The 22987-nt window shown below is 40.1% G+C and overlaps 1 protein-coding gene across 4 annotated transcripts in view; it reads right to left on the bottom strand.

Moving 5' to 3' along the window:
• Positions 1-22987, bottom strand: part of mipol1 (mirror-image polydactyly 1) — a 414667-nt gene that overhangs the window by 203019 nt on the left and 188661 nt on the right. For all 4 annotated transcript variants that reach the window (XM_063050030.1, XM_063050040.1, XM_063050047.1 and 1 more), the window contains exons 6-8: positions 22747-22876; positions 11460-11493; positions 11037-11207 (exon numbers count right to left, since the gene is read on the bottom strand). In XM_063050030.1, the coding sequence (XP_062906100.1) occupies positions 11037-11207; positions 11460-11493; positions 22747-22876 (335 nt within the window). The remainder of the gene's footprint in view (positions 1-11036; positions 11208-11459; positions 11494-22746; positions 22877-22987) is intronic.

The following is a 22987-nucleotide window of genomic DNA, read 5'->3' as shown; positions in this document are numbered from 1 at the left end:
TGTGAAGGCTGAGGAAAAGGATATGCTGTATCGCGCGGTGGACCCCCTGGGGGCTTCTGACGACGCCCTACCCCCAGCTTACTGTGACTTGACTGCTTTGAAGACCAAGCAGCTGCTGGAATTGAGCCCGGGGGAAGTGGCAGCTGCTCAGTGAGATGACCCAGGCATTGGAAAAGGGGGATATGGCGTGGGCAGAGAAGACGAAACACGCTTCGGTGCCTCCATTATTGAGAGAATGGCCTCGGTTGAAGTTGAGGAAACAAATTTTATACCGGGTCACATCACCCTGGGTCTGACCTCGGTGTTGACAGTTGGTCCTGCCTGAGAAGTATCGGAAGATTGCGTTGAAGTCACTGCACAATGAGTCTGGACATCTGGGGGTGGAGAAGACCGATGGATTGCTCAAAGACAGGTTTTACTGGCTTCAAACGAAGTCGGAGGTTGAAGAGTACTGCAAGTCGTGCATTCGCTGCATACGCCGGAAGACACTGCCTGTGCAGGCCGCTCCTTTGTCACACTTGCAGACTGCAGGGCCCCTGGACATGGTGTGTATGGATTTTCTGTCCATAGAACCCGATGCCAACAACACGGCGAATGTCTTAGTCATCATGGACCACTACACTAGATATGCTCAGGCTTTTCCAACCAAGGACCAGACGGCGACTACAGTGGCAAAAGTGTTATGGGAGAAGTATTTCGTGCATTATAGCCTTCCCTGGTGGATACATAATGATCAGGGACGGGACTTTGAGAGTAAGCTCATCTATGAGTTACTGGGCATGCTGGGAGTTGAGAAATCGAGGACACACCCTATCATCCGCAGGGCGATCCCCAGCCAGAGAGGTTTAATCGGACATTGCTAGACATGCTCGGGACTCTAGAGATCAGCAAAAAGAGCAGATGGAGCCAACATATTGGGCATCTGGTTCACTGTTACAACTGTACACACAATTAAGCTACTGGGTATTCGCCCTATTATCTGATGTGTGGCCGCGAGGCGAGGTTGCCCATTGACCTCTGTTTCGGGAATGACGCGGGTGACGTGCAGCCGAAGCCTTATCTGAAGTATGTGTCTGATATAAGGAGAAAGCTGAGAAGGGCTTACGAATTGGCTGGGGCAGCCGCCAAGCAGAATCGGGGAAATAAGAGGAGGTATGACCAGAAAGTGAAGTTCTCCCAACTCCTGCTGGGAGACCGAGTCGTCATAAGGAATTTGGGATTACCTGGAAAGCACAAGTTGGCTGATCGCTTGTTGGCCACACGCTATGTGGTAGAAAATCAGATGCCAAACCTACCAGTTTTCTGGGTGAGGCCAGAGGACGGGAAGGGGCCTGTCAAGATACTCCATCGGAACCACCTATTGCCCCTGGGCCAAGAGGTGCAGGCAGACCAAGAGCCCAAATTGGAGTTTACGCCGAGTACGAGGACTCTGTGGAGGCGCGGGGTGAGGGAAGAGCCCACCGCAAAAGAGACGGGGCCGGGCCTAGCCCTGGACAGGGATACTGATTCAGAGGATGAGGATTCGGATGTATGGTACATGCTGCCATTCACTAACTCCCCCGTGACAGAGGAAGAGACTCCAGGCCCTTCTCCCACTGCATCAGGGGAGGTGAGGGGGGCTATTGGTGTACAACAGGAAGTGCAGCTGGACTCTGAAGGAGAGGGAGGGTGGCCCGAACCCGAGGCAGGGGGCTCAGAGTTGCAGAGGGGTTTGAGTGACAGATCGCCAGAGGTTTCGCCAGGTAGCCCCAAAGTGTCCCCAGTAGTGGCTGAGACAGAGGAGCTTGAAGAGGGGTTACGGAGGTCTCAGAGGATTAGGAACCCCCTCGGAGAGGTTGGCCTATGTAGTGCCTGGGGAGCAGGGTGTGATCTCTACTGTTTTGAGGAGTTATGTCACTGCTTTCTGGACTTGGATAGGGCTGTGTGTTCTGCAGGAAGGGTTGGCGAATTATCTGAATGTCATGAGGGCATGACTTAATTCGGTGGGGGGAGAATGTAGGGTTCTCAGTAATATTAACTGTAATGTTAACTGCTAATTATCAGACATCCCACCTCTCCCGGAACTTCCGGGAGTCTGCCACATATTAATAGTGGCTCCCTGATGCCCGCAAATTATATACAATATCACGGAAATCAATTTTTTTGACAGCGAGCGAGAGAAAAGCAAGATAGAGCGCGAGAGCGACGAGAGAGAGTGCGCACGCGAGAGTGAAGGCAAGCGAGCGCGCGAGCAAGCGAGAAAGCGAGAAAGAGCGAGTGAGAGCGAAAGCAAGCGAGCGCGCGAGCGAGAAAGCGAGAGCGAAAGCAAGCGAGAGAGTGAGTGAGAGAGAAAGCAACCAAGAGCGCTTGACAGCGCGCAAGCGACCACGAGAGAGAGAGAGAGAGAGAGAGCGCGAGCGAGAGCGCACCATTGCAGAGTGTTCCAAAAAAAATATAAAATGTACCTCTCCCTAGACTACACTAAAGTGTACCCCTGCTTAATAGGGGTCAAAATAATGACAGTGTTGCTCGCTGCACTGTTTGCAACAATGACTTTTCTATTGTCCATGGTGGGTTAAGACTGTAAGAGACATGTTGAGGTGAGTTTAACAGGTGTCATTCGTTCATTAGCATAGCTAACGTTATTTAGAACATAGAACAGCACAGCACATTACAGGCCCTTCGGCCCACAATGTTGTGCCAACCCGCAAACCCTGACTCCCACATAACCCCCTAGCTTAAATTCCTCCATACATACCTGTCTAGTAGTCTCTTAAACTTCACTAGTGTATCTGCCTCCACCACTGACTCAGGCAGTGCATTCCACGCACCAACCACTCTCTGAGTAAAAAACCTTCCTCTAATATCCCCCTTGAACTTCCCACCCCTTACCTTAAAGCCATGTCCTCTTGTATTGAGCAGTGGTGCTCTGGGGAAGAGGTGCTGGCTATCCACTCTATCTATTCCTCTTATTATCTTGTACACCTCTATCATGTCTCCTCTCATCCTCCTTCTCTCCAAAGAGTAAAGCCTTAGCTCCCTGAATCTCTGATCATAATACATACTCTCTAAACCAGGCAGCATCCTGGTAAATCTCCTCTGTACCCTTTCCAATGCTTCCACATCCTTCCTATAGTGAGGCGACCAGAACTGGACAAAGTACTCCAAGTCTGGCCTAACAAGAGTTTTATCAAGCTGCATCATTACATCGCGACTCTTAAACTCTGTCCCTCGACTTAAGAAAGCTAACACCCCATAAGCATTCTTAACTACTCTATCTACCTGTGAGGCAACTTTTTTTTAAACTAGCTGGCTAGCTGCTAAGGAGCTACTCTGTTGCAGACATCCCACCTCTCCCGGAAGTCTCCCGCAAACTGCTACCTCCCTGAAATGAGTTCTTGCATGGTGGGATGTCTGAATTATAAAATTGCTTCTCTGAAATGTTATAATGAAATGGCTTCTTTGTAATGTTAACTATGAGGTAATGTTCCCTGCAGCTGAAATGCTTGGGTTATAGTTATAGATAACAGAGGAACTAACCAATGGAAGCTATTTTATTCTTTCTGTATGTGTGGGAACCTGGGTCAGTGCGCGGGCTTTTCAGGAGGAGAACCGAAGAGGAAGGACGTGCTGGATGCGTACATTGTGTGCTGTCTGATATTTTATGTGTGAGTTTGTACCAGGGTGCATTACACAGCAACTAAACAAATGTGAGACACGGTTTGGCGGGCGGACAGGGTTTCCCCTAGACAAACACGAGCCGATAGCCCTGAGCGTTACACTGCGAGTATATTTGCTTCTATTACCTCTCCTCACAGTGTGTTTCAGGCAACTACCATTCTGTTAAAATATTTGCCTTACAAAACTCCTCAATCTCCTTTAAACTATCCCTCCGTCACCATAAACAAATGCCCTCTGGTGTTTGATATTTCTATCCTGGGATAATGACCGTCTACCCTACCCATGCTTCTCACAATTTTAGGCACCACTTTCAGGCTGCTCCTCAGCCTCCATTGCTCAAATGAAAACAACACATCTTTATCCAATCTCTTCTTTTCCTTATACACCGCAATCCGGACAAAATCTTTAAGAATTTCTAATGTTTCCTCTCCAAAGCCTCCACATCCTTCCTATAGTGTGTTGACCAGAACTGCATACAATATTTTTAAATGAGGCCTAACTAAGGCGCATCATGAATTCCTGACTTTCATATTCAATGACCAGACCAATGAATACAAGCATGCCAAATGCTTTCTTTACCACCTTATTCTCTTTCAGGGAACTATAGATTTGAGTTCCAAGAGCCCTCAGTACATCAGTATTCCTCAGAAACAGAGGATTATGACAGATTAGGAAAATAGTCAAAGGAGTGGAGATGGAATGCGGCATAGGAAAGTGTATAGTCATACACTTTGGTAGAAGGAATAAAAATGTATACTATTTTCTAAATGGGGTGCAGATACAAATTGGGTAGCAACTTCCAGACAGCAAATCTCTCCAATTATTTCACTTCTTTTATGCCTTCTGCTTGTTCTTTTTGTCTTGCTTGTTTTATGGAAACTGTTGGAACCCGTGAATTTGGAACTGTTGGAGTTTGGAACTCGATCGAAGGATCCAACGCTATGCTGTGCTTGGAGAGCTGCCTTGTGGAGATCAGAGATGGGGTCCAAAAAGGTCTGAGAACACGAGCTAACTCATGGAAAGCACCAGAGATGAGGCATGGGGACATGAAAGACTTCATCTCAAAGCAGTGAGGAAGGCTGAAGCATCGAGGTGAATGCGGAGGGGTCAGCGATGGCTCCCAACAGAGACGGCCAGCAGCTGTATCGGCGCGATCAGCCCTGAGTCAGCAGACACTCATTATGGAAGGACTGAGTTTGTGTTGCTGCTCTCCTCATATGCAGACAAAAAGACGTTTCCCATATTCTGATATTTATCTGTTTATTGGACTGTACTTTATATTGGTTTCCTTCAATTTTTCAGTGTTTCTTTCTTGTGGATGATTGGCGGGTGGGTGACCTGTTAATTTTTTTGTGTGTAAGTGTTGGGGGTTTGGTGCTATTGTCGCTGTTCTTTTCTGTGAGCGAGGAGAGGATTGTTATGTGTATGGGGTCGGTGATTTGTTATTGTGACCGTTTATTGCCGCAGGAAAGTGGGGGGGGGTTGATTTCAGGGTCTGCAAGTTCTGTTTCTTTTCCTTTTCATACCGAAGGGGGAGTTGATAGTTGATATCTTTTCTTTCATCAATATCCTTGATTTTTCTTGTATTTAATGGCGATTTGGAGTAGACAAATATCAGAGCATTACTGTACACACATACTTTGACAATAAAACTAAACTTTGAAATACACAAATTGGAAGTGTGAATGGATTTGGGAGTCCTAGTGCAGGATTCCTTAAAGGTTAACTTGCAGCTTCAGCTGGCAGTAAGCAAGACAAATGGAATGTTGAATTGAATTTACTTTATTACATAGAGTGGCATGCAAAAGTTTGGGCACCCCTGGTCAAAAAAGGAATACATAGAAACATAGAAAATAGGTGCAGGAGTAGGCCACTTGGCCCTTCGAGCCTGCACTGCCATTCAGTATGATCATGGCTGATCATCCAACTCAGAACCCTGTACCAGCCTTCTCTCCATGCCCCCAATCCCTTTAGACACAAGGGCCATATCCAACTCCCTCTTAAATATAGCCAATGAACTGGCCTCAACTGTTTCCTGTGGCAGAGAATTCCACAGATTCACCACTCTCTGTGTGAAGAAGTTTTTCTTCAACTCGGTCCTAAATCCTCTTCCTCTTTATCCTTAAACTGTGACCCCTCGCTCTGGACTTCCCCAACATCGGGAACAATCTTCCTGCATCTAGCCTGTCCAATCCCTTTAGGATTTTATATGTTTCAATAAGATCCCCCCTCAATCTTCCAAATTCCAACGAGTATAAGCATAGTTGATCCAGTGTTTCCTCATATGAAAGTCCGGCCATCCCAAGAGTCAATCTTGTGAACGTTCTTTGTACTCCCTTTATGGCAAGAATGTCTTTCCTCAGATTAGGGGACCAAAACTTCTCACAATACTCCAGGTGTGGTCTCACCAAGGCCTTGTACAACTGCAGTAGGACCTCCCTGCTCCTGTACTCGAATCCTCTTGCTATAAATGCCAGCATACCATTCGCCTTTTTCACTGCCTGCTGTACCTACATGCCCACTTTCAATGACTGGTGTATAATGACACCCAGGTCTCGTTGCACCTCCCCTCTTCCTAATTGGCCACCATTCAGATAATAATCTGTTTTCCTGTTTTTGCCACCAAAATGGATAACCTCACATTTATCCACATTAAATTGCATCTGCCATGAATTTGCCCACTCACCTAACCTGCCCAAGTCACCCTGCATCCTCTTAGCATCCTCCTCACAGCTAACACTGCCCGAAGCTAAAAGGGCTAAAAGGGCCCGAAGCAAAGGTTTGGGCACCCTGCATGGCGGTACTAAGTAACACCCCCTTTGACAAGTATCACAGCTTGTAAACGCTTTTTGTAGCCAGCTAAGAGTCTTTCAATTCTTGTTTGGGGGATTTTCTCACATTCTTCCTTGCAAAAGGCTTCTAGTTCTGTGAGATCCTTGGGCCATCTTGCATGCACCGCTCTTTTGAGGTCTATCCACAGGTTCTCGATGATGTTAGAGGTCAGGGGACTGTGAGGGCCATGGCAGAATCTTCAGCTTGCGCCTCTTGAGGTAGTCCATTGTGGATTTTGAGATGTGTTTAGGTTCATTATCCTGGTGTAGAAGCCATCCTTTCTCCTTCTTCGGCTTTTTTACAGACGGTGTGATGTTTACTTCCAGAATTTGCTGGTATTTAATTGAATTCATTCTTCCCTCTACCAGTAAATGTTCCCTGTGCCACTGGCTGCAACACAAGCCCAAAGCATGCTCGATCCACCCCGTGCTTAACAGTTGGAGAGGTGTTCTTTCCATGAAATTCTGCACCCTTTTTTCTCCAAACATACCTTTGCTCATTGCGGCCAAAAAGTTCTATTTTAACTTCATCAGTTCACAGGACTTGTTTCCAAAATGCATCAGGCTTGTTTAGATGTTCCTTTGAACTTTCTGAATAGGGTGTTACTAAGTACTGCCATGCAGGGTGCCCAAACTTTTGCTTCGGGCCCTTTTCCTTTTTTGTTATTTTGAAACTGTAAAAGATGAAAATAAAGAAGTTTTTTTGCTTAAAATAGTAAAGAAATATGTCACCTTTAACTTTATGCCTTTTGGAAATCAGTTCATCTTTTACTCGTTCAGCTATTCACAGTAACAGAAATTTTGATCAGGGGTGTCCAAACTTTTGCATGCCACTGTACATCTTCCACATACATGAGGAGTAAAAATCTTTACGTTACGTCTCTGTCTAAAAGTGTAATGTGCAATTTACAGTTATTTGTAATAAATGGTATGTACAACAGGACAGGCAATATAACATAGAAATACAATTATATCAGCATGAATTAAGCAGTCCGATAACCTGGTGGAAGAAGCTGTCCTGGAACCTGCTGGTTCTGGCTTTTATGCTGTGGTACTGTTTCTGGGATGGGTAGCAGCTGGAACAGTTTGTGGTTGGGGTGACTCAGGTCCCCAATGATCCTTCGGGCCCTTTTTACACACCTGTCTTTTTAAATGTACTGAATAGTGGGAAGTTCACATCCACATACACGCTGGGCTGTCTGCACCACTGCACCACTCTCTGCATAAGGGAGGTACAGTTTCCATACCAGGCAGTGATGCATCCCGGCAGGATGCTCTCAGTTGTGCTCCTGTTAGCATTCATTTCGAGAGGACCAAAATATAAAAAGAAGGATGTAATGCTGAGGCTTTATAAGACACTGGTTAGACTATATTTGGAGTATCGTGAATAGTTTTGGGTCCCTTATCTAAAAAAAAAGACGTGCTGGCATTGGAGAGGATCCAGGGAAGGTTTACAGGAATGACCACAGGAATGACCTGAGGAATGAAAGGTTTAACATTTGAGGAGCATTTGATGGCTCTGGTTCTGTACTTGCTATAGTTTAGAAGAAAGATCTAATTGAAACCTATTGAATATTGAAAAGGCCTGAACAGAGTGGACATGGAAAGGATGTTTCCAATACTGGAAGAGTCTAGGACCAGTGGGCACAGCTTCAGAATAGAAGGATATTCTAAGTTCAATGTACACTTATTATCAATGTATACATTATACAACCTTGAGATTTGTCTCCTAACAGGCAGCCATGAAACAAGAAACCCCGAAACAAACCCCATATATATAAAAAAACGCCCGTTTAACACCCAATGTGCAGAGAATTAAAAAAACTCATCATGTTCATAAAATAAAATAACCCATAAAAAAGATGTTGAATCCCCAATGTGCAATGAAAAAAATCATGCAAACAGTAACCGCAAGCAAATAGTGTTTCTGAACTGATGTTCGCAAGAGAGTCCCAAAGCTTAGTGCAGAGCCGAGTAAACGTCGTGGAGCAGTGATCTTAATTGGCCCATACCTCACCTCTAGCCCCGACACCCTGACCTGTTTGACACCTTGACCTTTTCAATCTGGCCCGGTGCTTGAATCTCCATTTGAACATTAGTTTCTGCTGCTTTGAGCAGCAATCTGGACTGACCATACCTCACCTCGGGCCTCAACACTCTGACCTTTACAATCTGGCCCGCAACTTAACTCTCTGTATGAAGAGCAGGCTCTGTCGCTTGGATACACTGGACTTCGCTGCTTCGACTTAGCCTGTAAATCTTCACCTGCACGACATGCTCAGTCGTGTCTGACTCCTGGAACCTGTGGCTTTGATTCGACCTATGTCCAATCTCTTATGCTCCTCCAAGTTCTAGGCGATGGGCCTGCTGCCTTGCTTTGCCTTGGTTCTGCCACATTGAATTGCCTCCAAGTCCAAAAGGAAGTTACAGACCATTACTTGCAATGATCTTTTGCCAAAAAAAGTGTAGTTAACAAAGCATTTATTTGCTATCTTTGTTTCATTAACCACCAGCCAGAAGTTGTAGAGGTTCACCAGTGCCATCTTAAACACGAAGTCTTCCTTCTGCAGAAGGAAGCCCCTTGAGAGCAGAGATGAGGAGGAATTTCTTCAGCCAGAGGGTGGTGAATCTGTGGAATTCATTGCCACAGATGGCTTGGGAGACCATCATTGGATTCACTTAAAGTGAAGTTTGGTAAATTTCTTGATTAGAAAGTGCATCAAAGGTTATGGGAAGATGGCAGGAAAATAGGGTTGAGAGGGTCTGGCAGAGCAGAGTCGATGGGCCAAAACAGCCTAAGTCTGCTCCAATATATTGGGATCTTATAGAATGCTACTGGTCACATTGAGAGCAACGAGCTTCCACCATTACATTTTGGCTTCTACGACCAAGTCATTGTTCAGTTCAGATCATATGGTGCTCAGGGATAAAAGAGTGTGGACTTTATTTGTGTAAATTTTCTGTCAATTATTGCAAGCAACATTCACCAGCAAAGGAACTGCAATAATTGCTCAAATGAGAAAAAACCCAAGCCAGCAAGAAAATTACTAAGTGTTTTATCTATGTATCTCTGGACATAGGACTTGCAGAGTCCTGTTCAGGTGGCACAGATGTGTCAATAAACCTTACATATGTAGAATTATTGTTGGCACTACTAAATCTTAGACTTAAACAGTTACCCAGTGCTCCACAATAGAGTTAATGAATTGACATGCCCCATTCCTTTGACATCTCAAAAATAATCCAGCGTAAAAATACCCCAGGAAACCAGAGCTTTTGAAGGTCAATTATTTTATAGTATGAAATTATGTGGTACAAAATTTTTGCCACTTAGGAACAGTGCATCAGTCATGTTACAATGAGCGGTGTCGAAGGAATGCACCAGTGTTTCTATTTTTCATGATTTTGACATGTAACTAAAGTCCAAAATTAAGCAGTTTTGTCATTCATCTGCTGCATCTGCAGTCAAATGCAAGGCTCTGCTGACTGGTTGATGTACTTTGTATTTGTTTCACTAGCAAACATTTATATTATCATTAAAGTGTCAATAGGCAAAACATCTGTTAATAGTTGTAAATAAATACAGCTCAAGATTTAGTCGCATAATGTTCAAGGAGCAAGGTGTCAATATTTAGTTGCATGTTTATGTGTCTGTCTGTGTGTGTGTTTTGATGGAAAATAATATGAATGCACTGCAAAATTTCAAATATTTGAGGTTAGATTTAAATATTTGTTTTTGTTCAGATTCCAACTAGTTTGTCTGTTTACTCAGCAATCTAATAAATGACTTTGGAATTTACAGAGGCAAATTGACAGTAGGTTAGATGGAATGAAAAAATGACCTAAATATCAATAGATTAGGAGTTCAAATATCCTCAAGGTACAATCCTGTCGGTTATGTTGAGAATGCATCTATATGAGCCTCTAGTTCAGACTCGGTTATAGTCCACAGAAGGGCAAATTACCCGTTTAGAGCAGGAAAAACAAGTACCTTTACATGCACTCCTTTGTTGCCTACTTTATCAATGTGGTTGGCAGGTTCAGTCTAGCTAATGATACTTCCCAGTTCCCTACAACTTCAGATAACAACTGCTTGGTCTTCCAGAAAAATAAATCAGGTAGCTTTAATTACAGAAATGCTTGCTTACTAAGCTGTATTTTATCAGGTGACCCTTAATCTCATTTCATTTTGGCTTACTTCTCTCTAATATTTTGGCAAGTCCTAAACATATAGCAGAAGCCACTGCCTGTTAACGTTTGATCGGTGAAGGGTGATTAGAAGTACCACATTTCACAGGAATAATAACCAATACATGGTCATTCACGACTGTTTTAAAGAGGGTGGAAGAAAGGATCCTTGTAAAGTATCTTATTCTGAAAATTAATTCTGGATCTTGATCTTGAATTTGAACTTGAATAATTTATATACTTTAATTTTGTTCTTTTGCTTGGAAAAAATTAATGCTTACTTAACTGATAACATTGTGAAGAGAAAAGGTAACTGCTTAAAGATGTAAAGAATATTTGAAGACCAAAACTACTTACTCTTGATAAGGCTGCATCCCTTTCCTCAATAACTGCATTCATTTCTTCAGCAGTTATTCTTTCCTTCCGCTCCCTGGCTTTGTGAATTTTATCTACAATTAAATCTCCATTCTTGTCAACTGCGCACCTTGAATCAGCATTGTTGATTCGGTTCAGTAACTCCTGCAATGTCTATCAATAACATTTACATGATAATTACACATGAATTTAGAATTAGAGTTTGTTAAGTTTAGACTTAATTAATGGCCACATGCAAAAGTACACCAAATAGAATTACTCAATTTTATAAAACATTTGAGATGGACATTATTACTGTGTCAAATTCATATTTTCCTACTTCTTAGCCCTGGAAACCCACTCAATTGTGTCTAAGCCTCTAAGATATAAGAGTGACATTAAAAAAATCTCCTTAGAGTAGCTTACCACGTCATTTTCTTCAGGGTTAATATTTTCCAACCTAGAAAAGGGACACAGACAGCCTGATCAGTAGCATTTCCTTAGCACAGCAAAATGAGTTCACTTCCTAAATCTTTCCACCTCAAGTAATTTCATTCTACTAGTCTTTAGAGTCAACCATGACACTAAACATATTAAAGTGCCACCTGCTCTATTCCATCCTTCAATAATGCTCCATATCTTCAGCTCTGTCTGCAGACTGTTAAGTTATTAATGTTTACTGCTATATATGACTACAGGGATCAACTGTTCATATGTGCAGAGATGAAGGGAGAGCTGCTATGGCGGCAATCCTAGCACTCTCATGGCATTAGCCTCTTCTGCCCTAAGACTTCATAAATCTATTTCAATGTCTCACTTCACATTTATAAAAATAGAATGCCATTTACATTAAGGGCTTTGCATCTGTGTTTCCATAGTGGCTTCTCAACCAAAAGTGTACTGATACCTTCCAACATCAATAAAGTGTGTGTCTGACTTGCAGAATTAGAGTCACATTTTAATATAAATTTGGTGCAATCTGTTTCAAGTATGCACATGACTGCATTCTGCATTTCTTAAATATAAGGCCCTCCATTGGTCAGGGTCAACCATGGATATTGCGTCTTAACTATCTGCGTGGTACACAAATCAGGGCAGTTCAATATAGAGAACAAGCTGTTGCCCATGCAGCAGACCACCCTCTCCATGCAGCTGATGGATCCAAAAGAACAACAGAGACCGATACAGTTTGGCGGCAGCAGCAGCGTTGCAGGAGTTGCCAGTCAGCATTGAACTGCCTTGGAGACTCCAGCTCCACAGTTTTCCTTGGGTTTTACTTCCAAAGCCTCCCCCATGAGTGGGTATAGCTGCAGGGCAGCAGAGGTTTCGGATCAGTTTTCCTTCTCCTAAATGAGCTACCAACCATGGCTGATGAGCCCCATCTGCTCAGTGACTGGTGTTAAGGCACCAGTAAATTGCCTTTGTCCCATCTCCTGTCAGTAAAGATGGTTCTGCCAGGCTTAGTAGCTAAGCCACCATTGAAAGCCAAGAGCTGAACGTGGTTGACAGCGGCTGTTTGAGATGCACACCACTGGGAGCATTTAATAGGTAGTGGGAACTTATCTCCACTACCTCCACTGACTATGACAACCTTAAGGAACCATTTCTTAAATAGGAGATAATAAATGTAATGATGTTTATCTTCAAATTTTTAAATAATTGTTTAACATATTCTTTTTACAATGATGTAAAGAGAATCAACACAAAGATAGAGATTTTTAAAAATACTGCAAATATTCCCTTGCTTCCCTCATTGAGGCAGGTTCAGAAATCTACTTCTTTAGTCTGTGAGAAAGAGATATTAGTCAAAACTATCGTCTTAGAACATTTCTCTTTCAATATTTTTATTAATATTATATAAATGCATAAATACAAATACAAAATTCATAAGGATACAAGTAAGTAATACCAATTACATTACATTTAAATCACAGTAATATGATCACAGTATCCCATATTCCAAATCAATCACATAGAAAAAAAAGATTGAATTATGAAATGAAATAAAATAAAATAATTGTATTTTATTTTTTAAAAAATCTACCCTCACTACCAAAATGAGCTGGTTGGTTAAAAATAAGAGAAGAGAAAAGAAGAAATATCTTCCCATATAATATTATAATAATAATGGCTCAGATTCATACTTTAATAACAGTTCAAAGATTATGAAAATAACTCAGAAAGGGTCCCCATAACATTAGAAAATTATGTTTAGAATCAGAAATCAAACAACAAATCTTCTCTAGATCAAAGTATAATATAACATCAGATAGCCATTGAACATGAGTGGGCGGGGCAGCCTCCTTCCACTTGAGCAAGATCGCCCTCCTGGCTATAAGAGACATAAAGGCCAATACCCGCAAATTAGGTAGGTTCAGTTTTGTTGCACTATCTTCGACAATACCAAACATGGCAGTCAAAGGATTGGGCTTAAAACTAAAATTGAAAAGTGCAGAAAAAGTTTGAAATACATCTTTCCAAAATTTTTCAAGGCTCAGATATGTCCAAAACATATGAATTAGTGTGGCCACTCCATTAGTACATCTATCACAGTAAGGGGAAGTATCTGCATAGAAACGAGAGAGCTTGCCTTTAGACATATGAACTCTATGTACCACTTTGAATTGTAATAAAGAATGACGAGCACATAATGATGAAGAATTAATCAATTTTAAAATAATCTTCCAGCTCTCTTCAGATAAGAAAATCTGTAAATCCTTTTCACAGATGCCTTTAATTTGATCTAAAGAGGCCTTTTTCAGTCCCAACAACAGACCATAAATGTAAGATATTGAACCGTTGTCAAAGGGTTTCAGATTAAAAATTGTTATTCTTATCTGGACTTGTAGGAAATATATGCAATTGAGATCTTAAAAAATCTCTAATCTGTAAGTATTGAAAAAAATTGGGTATTGGAAAGGTTACCAATTTCGTTGAAAGTTGCACAAAAGAAGAGAAATTCCCTCCATCAAACTAATCCTGAAATCGTTTAATACCCGATCTATCCCATTCTTTAAAAGATAAGTCAATTAAAGATAGCTTACAAAAACAATTAGAAAAGATGGGACTTGAGAGGGAGAATCTCAATAAACCAAAATGTTTTCTAAACTGTAACCAAATCCTCAAAGTATGTTTGACCACCACATTGTCAGTTAGTTTATTTAAAGATAAAGGAAGCGAGGATCCAAGTAAAGAAATAATGGAAAATTTCATAATAGAGTTGACTTCCAAAGAAACCCATATAGGGCAATTCTCATGGTTAAAGTAGTATAACCAGAACATAATATTTTGTATATTAACTCTCCAATAATATAACTTAAAATTGGGTAAGGAAATGCCTCCATTCTGTTTGGTTTTTTGAAGGTAAGCTTTATTTATACGATGTTTTTTTTTATTCTTCCATATATAGGAAGAAAGAATTGAATCCAAAGAGTCAAAAAAAGATTTAGGAATAAAAACAGGCACAGCTTGAAAAAAGTATATAAATTTAGGTAAGATATTCATTTTAATAGAATTAATTCGGCCAATCAGTGATAAAGAGAGAGGTGACCAAATAGAAAGTGTTTTTTCAACATAATTCATTAAAGTTAAAAAATTTTCCTTAAATAAATCTTTATAATTCTTAGTAATTGTTACTCCTAAATACGTAAATTGTTTTCTTAAAATTTTAAAAGGAAGGTTAATATCAGTTCGTATTAAATTGTTTAAAGGAAACAATTCACTCTTATGTAAATTTAATTTATATCCTGAGAACTGACTAAAATTAGTCAGTAAATGGAACACAAATGGTAAGGAGGTTGTAACATTAGATATAAAAAGCAATAAATCATCAGCATAGAGCGACACTTTATGGATAGTACCTCTCCTTAAAATACCAGTAATCTCCTTAGACTCTCGAAAAGCAGTTGCTAAGGGTTCTAATGCCAAATCAAAAAGCAGAGGGCTCAAAGGACAACCTTGTCTAGTTCCATGTTGGAGTTTAAAGGGTTTAGAATTCTTAAGATTAGTGAGAACCCGAGCGGTGGGAGATAAATAAAGTAATTTAATCCAATGAATAAAATTAGGTCCAAAATTAAATTTTTCTAAGGATATAAATAGATAATTCCATTGAACTCTGTCAAAGGCCTTCTCCACATCCAAAGATATCACACATTCTGATATTTCCTTAGATGGAGAATGCATAACATTTAACAAACGTCGTATATTAAAATGGGAATATCGATTTTTAATAAATCCTGTCTGATCATCCGAAACTATAGACGATATAATATTTTCAAGTCTGGGAGCCAACACTTTAGATAAAATTTTAGTATCAAAATTGAGTAAAGAGATAGGTCTATATGAAGAACATTCAGTAAGATTCTTATTCTTTTTGAGAATAAGCGAAATGGAAGCTTCGTAAAAAGACTGCGGTAATGTTCCTCCCTTAAAGGAATCTGTAAGGGTAGAACATAAGTGTGGTATAAGCAAGGAGGAAAACGCCTCACAAAACTCTCCAGAGAATCCATTGGGTCCTGGGGATTTCCCAGAATGTAATTCTCGAATAGCCTGAGCAATTTCCTCCTGGGAAATAAGTTGATCCAATTGCCTACGATCATCTATCGAAAGATTAGGAATATTTAATTGATCTAAAAAATTATTCATTGCAATATTATCCTTAACAGAGTCAAAACTATACAGTTTGGAATAAAATTCCCTAAAAGTGTCATTAATTTCAAAGTGGTCAGTTGTCATATCCCCATTAATTTTACATATTTCTTTAATTTGCCGCTTGGCTATAAATGGCTTCAATTCATTAGCCAGTAGCTTACCAGTTTTATATCCATGAATATAAAATTGACTTCTAGCTTCTAAAAGTTGGCTTTCAATTGGATACGTTAAAAGAAGATCATATTTAGTTTTGGTTTCAATACATCTCTTATATGTTTCAGGATCAGGTACTGAAGCATATTTATGGTCCATTTGCTTTAACTGATTAGCTAGTTCGTTTCTCTCTTTGTTAGCTTTTTTAATGATGTTTGCAGTATAGGAAATAATTTGACCCCGGATATATGCTTTAAAAGTATCCCATATAATAATACTAGGCGTCTCTTCCAATGTATTTTCTTCAAAAAGAAGAGTAATTTGATTCTTCATAAATTTTAAAAAGTCCTCATCGGATAACAGAGTTAAATTAAATCATCAAAATTTACTCATAGGGATAGGACCAGGGAGATTTAAAGATAGAAGTACAGGAGAGTGGTCAGAAATAGCAATCTCTGTATTCGATCGATCCAACCAATGGAATCATTTGACTGTCAATAAAAAAAAATCAATCCTGGTATAAAAATGATGGACATGAGAGAAAAAAAGAATACTCCCTGTCCATCAGATGAAGAAAACGCAAAGCATCAACTATACCACATTTAGTTAGAAAGGATTGGATAAACAAAGCTGATTTATTAAGTGTAGCTGGTTTGACAGATGAGCGATTTAATATTGGATCTAATCAGTAGTTAAAATCTCCTCCCATCACAAGAGAAAATCTTGGATCGTCTACGTTGGGGGCATATACATTAGCGAAAACAATCAATTTACTGTCTAAACTCCCTGATACAATAACAGATTGACCATTAGAATCCAAAACAACTTTATGCTGAACAAAGGAAACTGTATTATCTACAAAAATGGAAACTCCATGTGATTTTGCATTAAACGAAGAATGGAATTGCATATCCTTCCAAGTAAAAAAACGTAAGCTAAAACAGCTGTTTATGTGCGTTTCTTGTAAGAAAATAATGGGTGCTTTTAATTTTTTAATATAAGCAAACACTTTGTTCCGTTTAGTGGGGTGATTCAGCCCTTTCACATTCAAACTAAATAAGTTAATATTTCAAACCATTTTAAATACAAATCATCATGTAATTAAAAGATCTGGCCATAAGTTATTAAAGCTAGAAAGCAAACCGTAAGGTAAGGTAGTCAAACAGGAAATCATATAATCAACCCAACACAGCACCCAGAGAGAAATAGGCCCGAGTGTCTCCTCCACCTAAAGCAAGAAAGCTGACCAATAGACAGTCAGCGAGCTAACAATTAAGTTCCCTCCCCAAAAAATCCTGTTGACAGAAATTCCGGTCCTACAAGGTCAAATATGTCCCTACCAAGACACAACATAAAAAGAAAAATAACTCAGTATTCAAAAATATAAAAGGATCAGTTTAAACAAATTCAAAGAAAGCTATTTTAAAATAAAGCCTCAAAAAGGGATGTAATAAAAAGTATCAAAAAATATATAACAAAAGACAATATATGAACAGCCAAAATGTAAGCTTATTGAAACCTTATTTCAAATTCATATTAATAGAGGAAAAAATTGATCAAGTAAGAAATATAAGAGTTTCAGACTTCATCCTTCAGAAACTCCTTCGCGTCTTCAACCAACTTTGTTCTTTTTAGCAATCCATTCTTCAAAACAATACTCAGACGAGCGGGAAATCAAAGGGATGGTTTAAATTCTTTATTATAAAATTCTGACATAACTTCTTTATATTTCATACGATCAGCCATAACTTCAGGCGAATAATCTTCCTCAAATCTGACCTTGTAACTATGGAAATCGATCATTCCTTGTCGACAGGTATGGCAAATTAAAAGGTCCTTAATACGAAATTCATGAAAAATTAGAATGACTGACCTGGGTCTCACTGCCGTTGACAATGGCTTTGAAGTCGGCAAGCGATATGCTCTATCGAGCTTTGGCTCAGAAGTGAATAGAACAGGGAATAGCTGTTTCAGAAAGTTTGCAAAGAACTTCAGAGGGTCAGCACCTTCAATTAATTCTTCAAGACCCAGAATTCGCAAATTATTTCTCCTGTTTCTATTTTCTAGACTGATAATCCTTTTCATCATTTTTTCATTGGATAAGGATAACTCTTTGCAGAGTTTAAATTTATCTTCAAGATCCTCTTCAAGAGTCACCAGCTTTGCAGTATTTTCCTGACTTCGGTTCTCATGCTCAGTTAAAGGTTGTCGGATTGTATCCAATTTGCCATTAAGTCGTTGAAACTCCTCGGAAAATTCGGATTTTTGCAGTTTAAGGAAGTCACTGATTGAATCCAAAGTGACTGGGGGTTCATCTTCTGTTTCTCATTCTTTTGCAGAAGTTTTTGTTCTTTTCCCAGCCATAGTAGAGCAGTATTAAAGTACTATAATAAGGTTTCAAAAAAAATACTGGTAGGAGACAATAAAGTAAATAGGGTAGGAGCAATCAAATATGTTACTCCATCAGCTGCCAACGGCTCAGTCTTAGAACATTTCAATATACAAACTGTATATTAATGTGGATATATTACATCATGTAGTTCTTTTAAAAGGAAAGATGATGATTCAAGTGAATAACAACTATATTAAGACTAACATTGAAAAAGGATGCAGGTATCTTTCAATAATGTCATACTTTACATTTGATGGAATTCTGCATGGAGTGCTTTCAAGTTTGATTCCTTAAAAATGCATGTTTCAAAAATGCAAAATTTGCATTAAAAATAAAATAAAATTCATCATATATATGCAACTGCAATTCTATGTCTCATCATCTACTCTAACAACTTTCAACAGTGCAAAATATATCAGCAAAAAACATGTTAAATAAACACAAATAAGAAGAAAGCATTTTGCAAGACATCCCAGTGCTGATGTAATTCAGAATCAGAATCAGGTTTATTATCACCAGTATGAGATGTGAAATTTGTTAACTTAACAGCAGCAGTTCAATGCAATACATAATCTAACAGAGAGAAAAAATAATAATAATAAATAAAATATAACATAATAAATTAACAAGTCAATCAATTATGTATATTGAATAGATTAAAAAACATGCAAAAACAGAAATACTGTATATTTTTAAAAAAGTAAGGTAATGTCCAAAGCTTCAATGTCCATTTAGGAATCGAACAGCAGAGGGGGAAGAAGCTGTTCCTGAATCGCTAAGTGTGTGCCTTCAGGCTTCTGTACCTCCTGCCTGATAGTAACATGCTCTGGGTGCTGGAGGCCCTTAATAATGGACGCTACCTTTCTGAGACACAGCTCCCTAACGATATCCTGGGTACTTTGCAGGCTAGTGCCCAAGATGGAGTTGACTAGATTTATAGCCTTCTGCAGCTTCTTTCGGTAGCCTCTGTGCAGTAGCCTCTCCATACCAGACAGTGATGCAGCTTGTCAGAATGCTCTCCACAGTACAACTATATAAGTTTTTGAGTGTATTTGTTGACATGCCAAATCTCTTCAAACTCCCAATAAAGTATAGCCGCTGTCTTGCCTTCTTTATAACTACACTGATATGTTGGGACCAGGTTAGATCCTCAGAGATCTTGACACCCAGGAACTTAAAGCTGCTCACTCTCTCCACCTCTGATCCCTCTGTGAGGATTGGTATGTGTTCCTTTGTGTTACCCTTCCTGAAGTCCACAATCAGCTCTTTCATGTTACTAACATAGAGTGTCAGGTTGTTGCTGCGGCACCATTCCACTAGTTGGCATATCTCACTCCTGTACGTCCTCTCGTCACCACCTGAGACTCTGCCAACAATGGCTATACCGTCAGCAAATTTATAGATGGTATTTCAGCTATGCATAGCCACACAGTCATGTGTATACAGAGAGTAGAGTAGTGGGCCTAGCACACACCCCTGAGGTGTGCCAGTATTGATCGTCAGCAAGGAGGATATGTTATCTCTGACTTTAAATTCAGAGTGAAATATTTAGCATTTATCACTCATGGAAACTTGAGTGCCCTTTCTGGCAAGCTGGGAACTGTGGAACTTTATAGTAGCAGCAGTACAACATATGATAATATAGAAAGTAAAAAAAAAATCAGTAAATCAATTACAGCAAGTATATACATGTATATTAAATAGTTAGATTTAAAATAACGCAAAACAGAAATAATATTGAAAAGTGAGGTAATGTTTATGGGTTTAATGTCCATTTAGGAATCGGAAGGCAGAGGAGAAGAAACTGTTCCTGAATCGCTGAGTGTTTGTCCTCAGTCTCTTGGATCCTTGATTTCCCCACTTGCAAACCGCAGTCAGGACAGATTGGCAAAAACATCTCCTCCACAATCACAAACATAAAATAATCTGCAGATGCTGGGGTCAAAGCAACACTCACAACATACTGGAGGAACTCAGTAGGTCGGGCAGCATCCGTGGAAATGATCAGTCAACGTTTCGGGCCAGAACCCTTCGTCAGGACTGAAGAGGGAAGGGGCAGAGGCCCTATAAAGAAGGTGGGGGAGGGTGGGAAGGAGAAGGCTGGTAGGTTCCAGGTGAAAAACTAGTAAGGGGAAAGATAAAGGGGTGGGGGAGGGGAAGCAGGAAGGTGATGGGCAGGAAAGGTGAAGAAGGAATAGGGGAAAACACAATGGGTAGTCGAAGGAAGCGGAACCATGAGGGAGGCGATAGGCAGCTGGGGAAGGGGGCAGAGTGAAATAGAGATAGGGGAAGGGAGGGGGAGGGAATTACCAGGAGTTGGAGAATTCGATGTTCATACCAAGGTGCTCACGGTGCGGCCTCCTCTACATTGGTGAAACCCGATGCAGATTGGGGGACCACTTTGTCGAGCACCTCCGCTCCATCCGCCAGGATCTCCCAGTAGCCACTCACTTCAACTCTGCTTCCCATTCCCATTCGGATATGTCCATACATGGCCTCCTCTACTGCCATGATGAGGCTAAACTCAGGTTGGAGGAGCAACACCTCATATACTGTCTAGGTAGACTCCAGCCTTCTCCTTCCCACCCTCCCCCCACCTTCTTTATAGGGCCTCTGCCCCTTCTCTCTTCAGCCCTGACGAAGGGTTCCAGCCTGAAACGTTGACTGATCATTTCCATGGATGCTGCCCGACCTGCTGAGTTCCTCCAGCGTGTTGTGAGTGTTCCTCCACAATCACCACCTGCATAGGTGTATCACAAGGCTGTCTGCCTAGCCCCACTGTATACCTATCATTGTGTGGCTAAGTACAACTCTAATGCCATATTTAAAATTGTTGTTGACACTTCTGTTGCTGGCCAAATCAAAGGTGGAGACTAATCGGCATATAGGAGGGAGACTGAAAATTTGGTTGAATGGTGCCATAACTACAACCTCTTATTCAACATTAGCAAAACTAAAGAGCTGATTAAAAACTACAGGAGAAAGAAACTGGGGGTCCATGAGCCAGTCCACATCAGGGGATTAGAAGTAGAGAAGGACAGTGGCTTTAAATTCTTTGGCATTATCAAATCAGACGATCTGTCCTGGGACCAGCATACAAGTGCCATCACAAAGATGACACAACAGTGTCTCCACTTTCTTAGAAGCTTGTGTAGATTTGACATGTCACCAAATACTTCAACAAACTTCTATTGATGCACAGTGGAGAGCATTTTAACATTAAGGCCTAGTATGGCAACAACAATGACCAGGAATGGAAATGTCTACAGAACGTGGTGGATACATTGCAGGCAAAGCATTCTCCACCACTGAGCACAGGTACATGGAGTGCTGCTCAGGTAGAGTAGTTGCCATACCAAGCCATAGTGCATCGGGATGGAAGGCATTCCCTGGAGCATCAATAAATATTGGTGAGGGACATGACAAATTTCTTTAACCACCTGAGGAAGTAGAGGCACTTGGGTGCTCTAGTGCTTAATTAGTTCAAAGACAGGAGAAAGAATGAGATTTGTGAACAAGCTCAAAAGAAATGACAAATTTTTTGAAAAGCTTGGCATTATTGAAAGATATCTGCATCCTTTTCCAAAATGACAAACTTTTGATATTTTTTGATAAAGACTGGCACAGGGTTTTTAACTTTGTACCCTCCCCTTTGGTTAGGAAGTGTTCAGTAATACCATTTCAAAAAAGAATCCTGTATTCTATTAAATAACTAAAGTAATTTATTCAAGATTCAAAAAACTTTATTGTCATTCTAACCATACATCAGCTCTGCAGGGCAGAGTGAGACAGCGTTTCCCAGGAGCAGTGCAATCATAACATAACAAACGCAACACTAAATAATAAACATAGCAATAAATAGTAAAACACAACAGCCACATGTCAGTTAAAATCAAGTTATAAGTGTCCAGTGCAAGTTAAAAGTGTCCAAAGCAGAGTCAGGTAGAGCAGCTACTTAGCAGTCTGACTGCCTGTTTAGTAGCCTTGTGATTTTCTTTCCATTCAGAAAATACCTTTGTTCAAATCATTTTGTGAAAACTTAAGAACCCACTGGGGAGTTTTGGTGTATAAATAAAACCAGAATATATATTTCTTTAAATGTACCTTTATCTTCTTTGCAATTTACTTTATTTGCGAATAATTCATACTTTGGATCCTTTTTCTTAAATATAACTGCAGATTGCAGACTACATACTGCTCTTACATTGAATTTAATTAAGTTTTGTTTGGATAGTAGAGTAGCATTGTACCAAAAATGTTAACTCCAAATTTCTTGTCTTCTAATTAATTGAATAGTGCAAGAACAAAAGAGTGTAAAAAGTACAAGCATAATATTTTAGCCATATCATTGAATACCTTTGGCACTGAGTATAATATTTATCTGGATCGAGGATGTCAGTAAAAATAAGTACACTAATTAATTGGGAGTTCTGCAAGGAGTGCACTTGTATCAGTTCCAGCTTAATTCAGAATATTACTCTTATGTCTGAAAAATAAAAAAAAATTTGACACACATACCCCTCAAAGGCCTGTTCCAGCTGTTTACTTTTCAAAAGTGCTTCATCTCTTTCCTCATTGGCTAGACGGAGTCTGGACATAACAGCTGCATCCCGTTCACTTTGTGCACGATATATTTCTTCAACTAAAACTATGAAAACAAAGGCAGCCAATGAGAAAATACATATCAATTAACAAGTGTTGTGAGATATGAATAGATTTGCACTTGACAGACTGGCTGTCGGCTACAGCAAATGAATTA

The sequence above is a fragment of the Mobula hypostoma genome, chromosome 1 (genome assembly GCF_963921235.1).
Source record: "Mobula hypostoma chromosome 1, sMobHyp1.1, whole genome shotgun sequence".
NCBI lineage: Eukaryota > Metazoa > Chordata > Chondrichthyes > Myliobatiformes > Myliobatidae > Mobula > Mobula hypostoma.
This window is presented reverse-complemented; position numbering and strand designations above follow the sequence as displayed.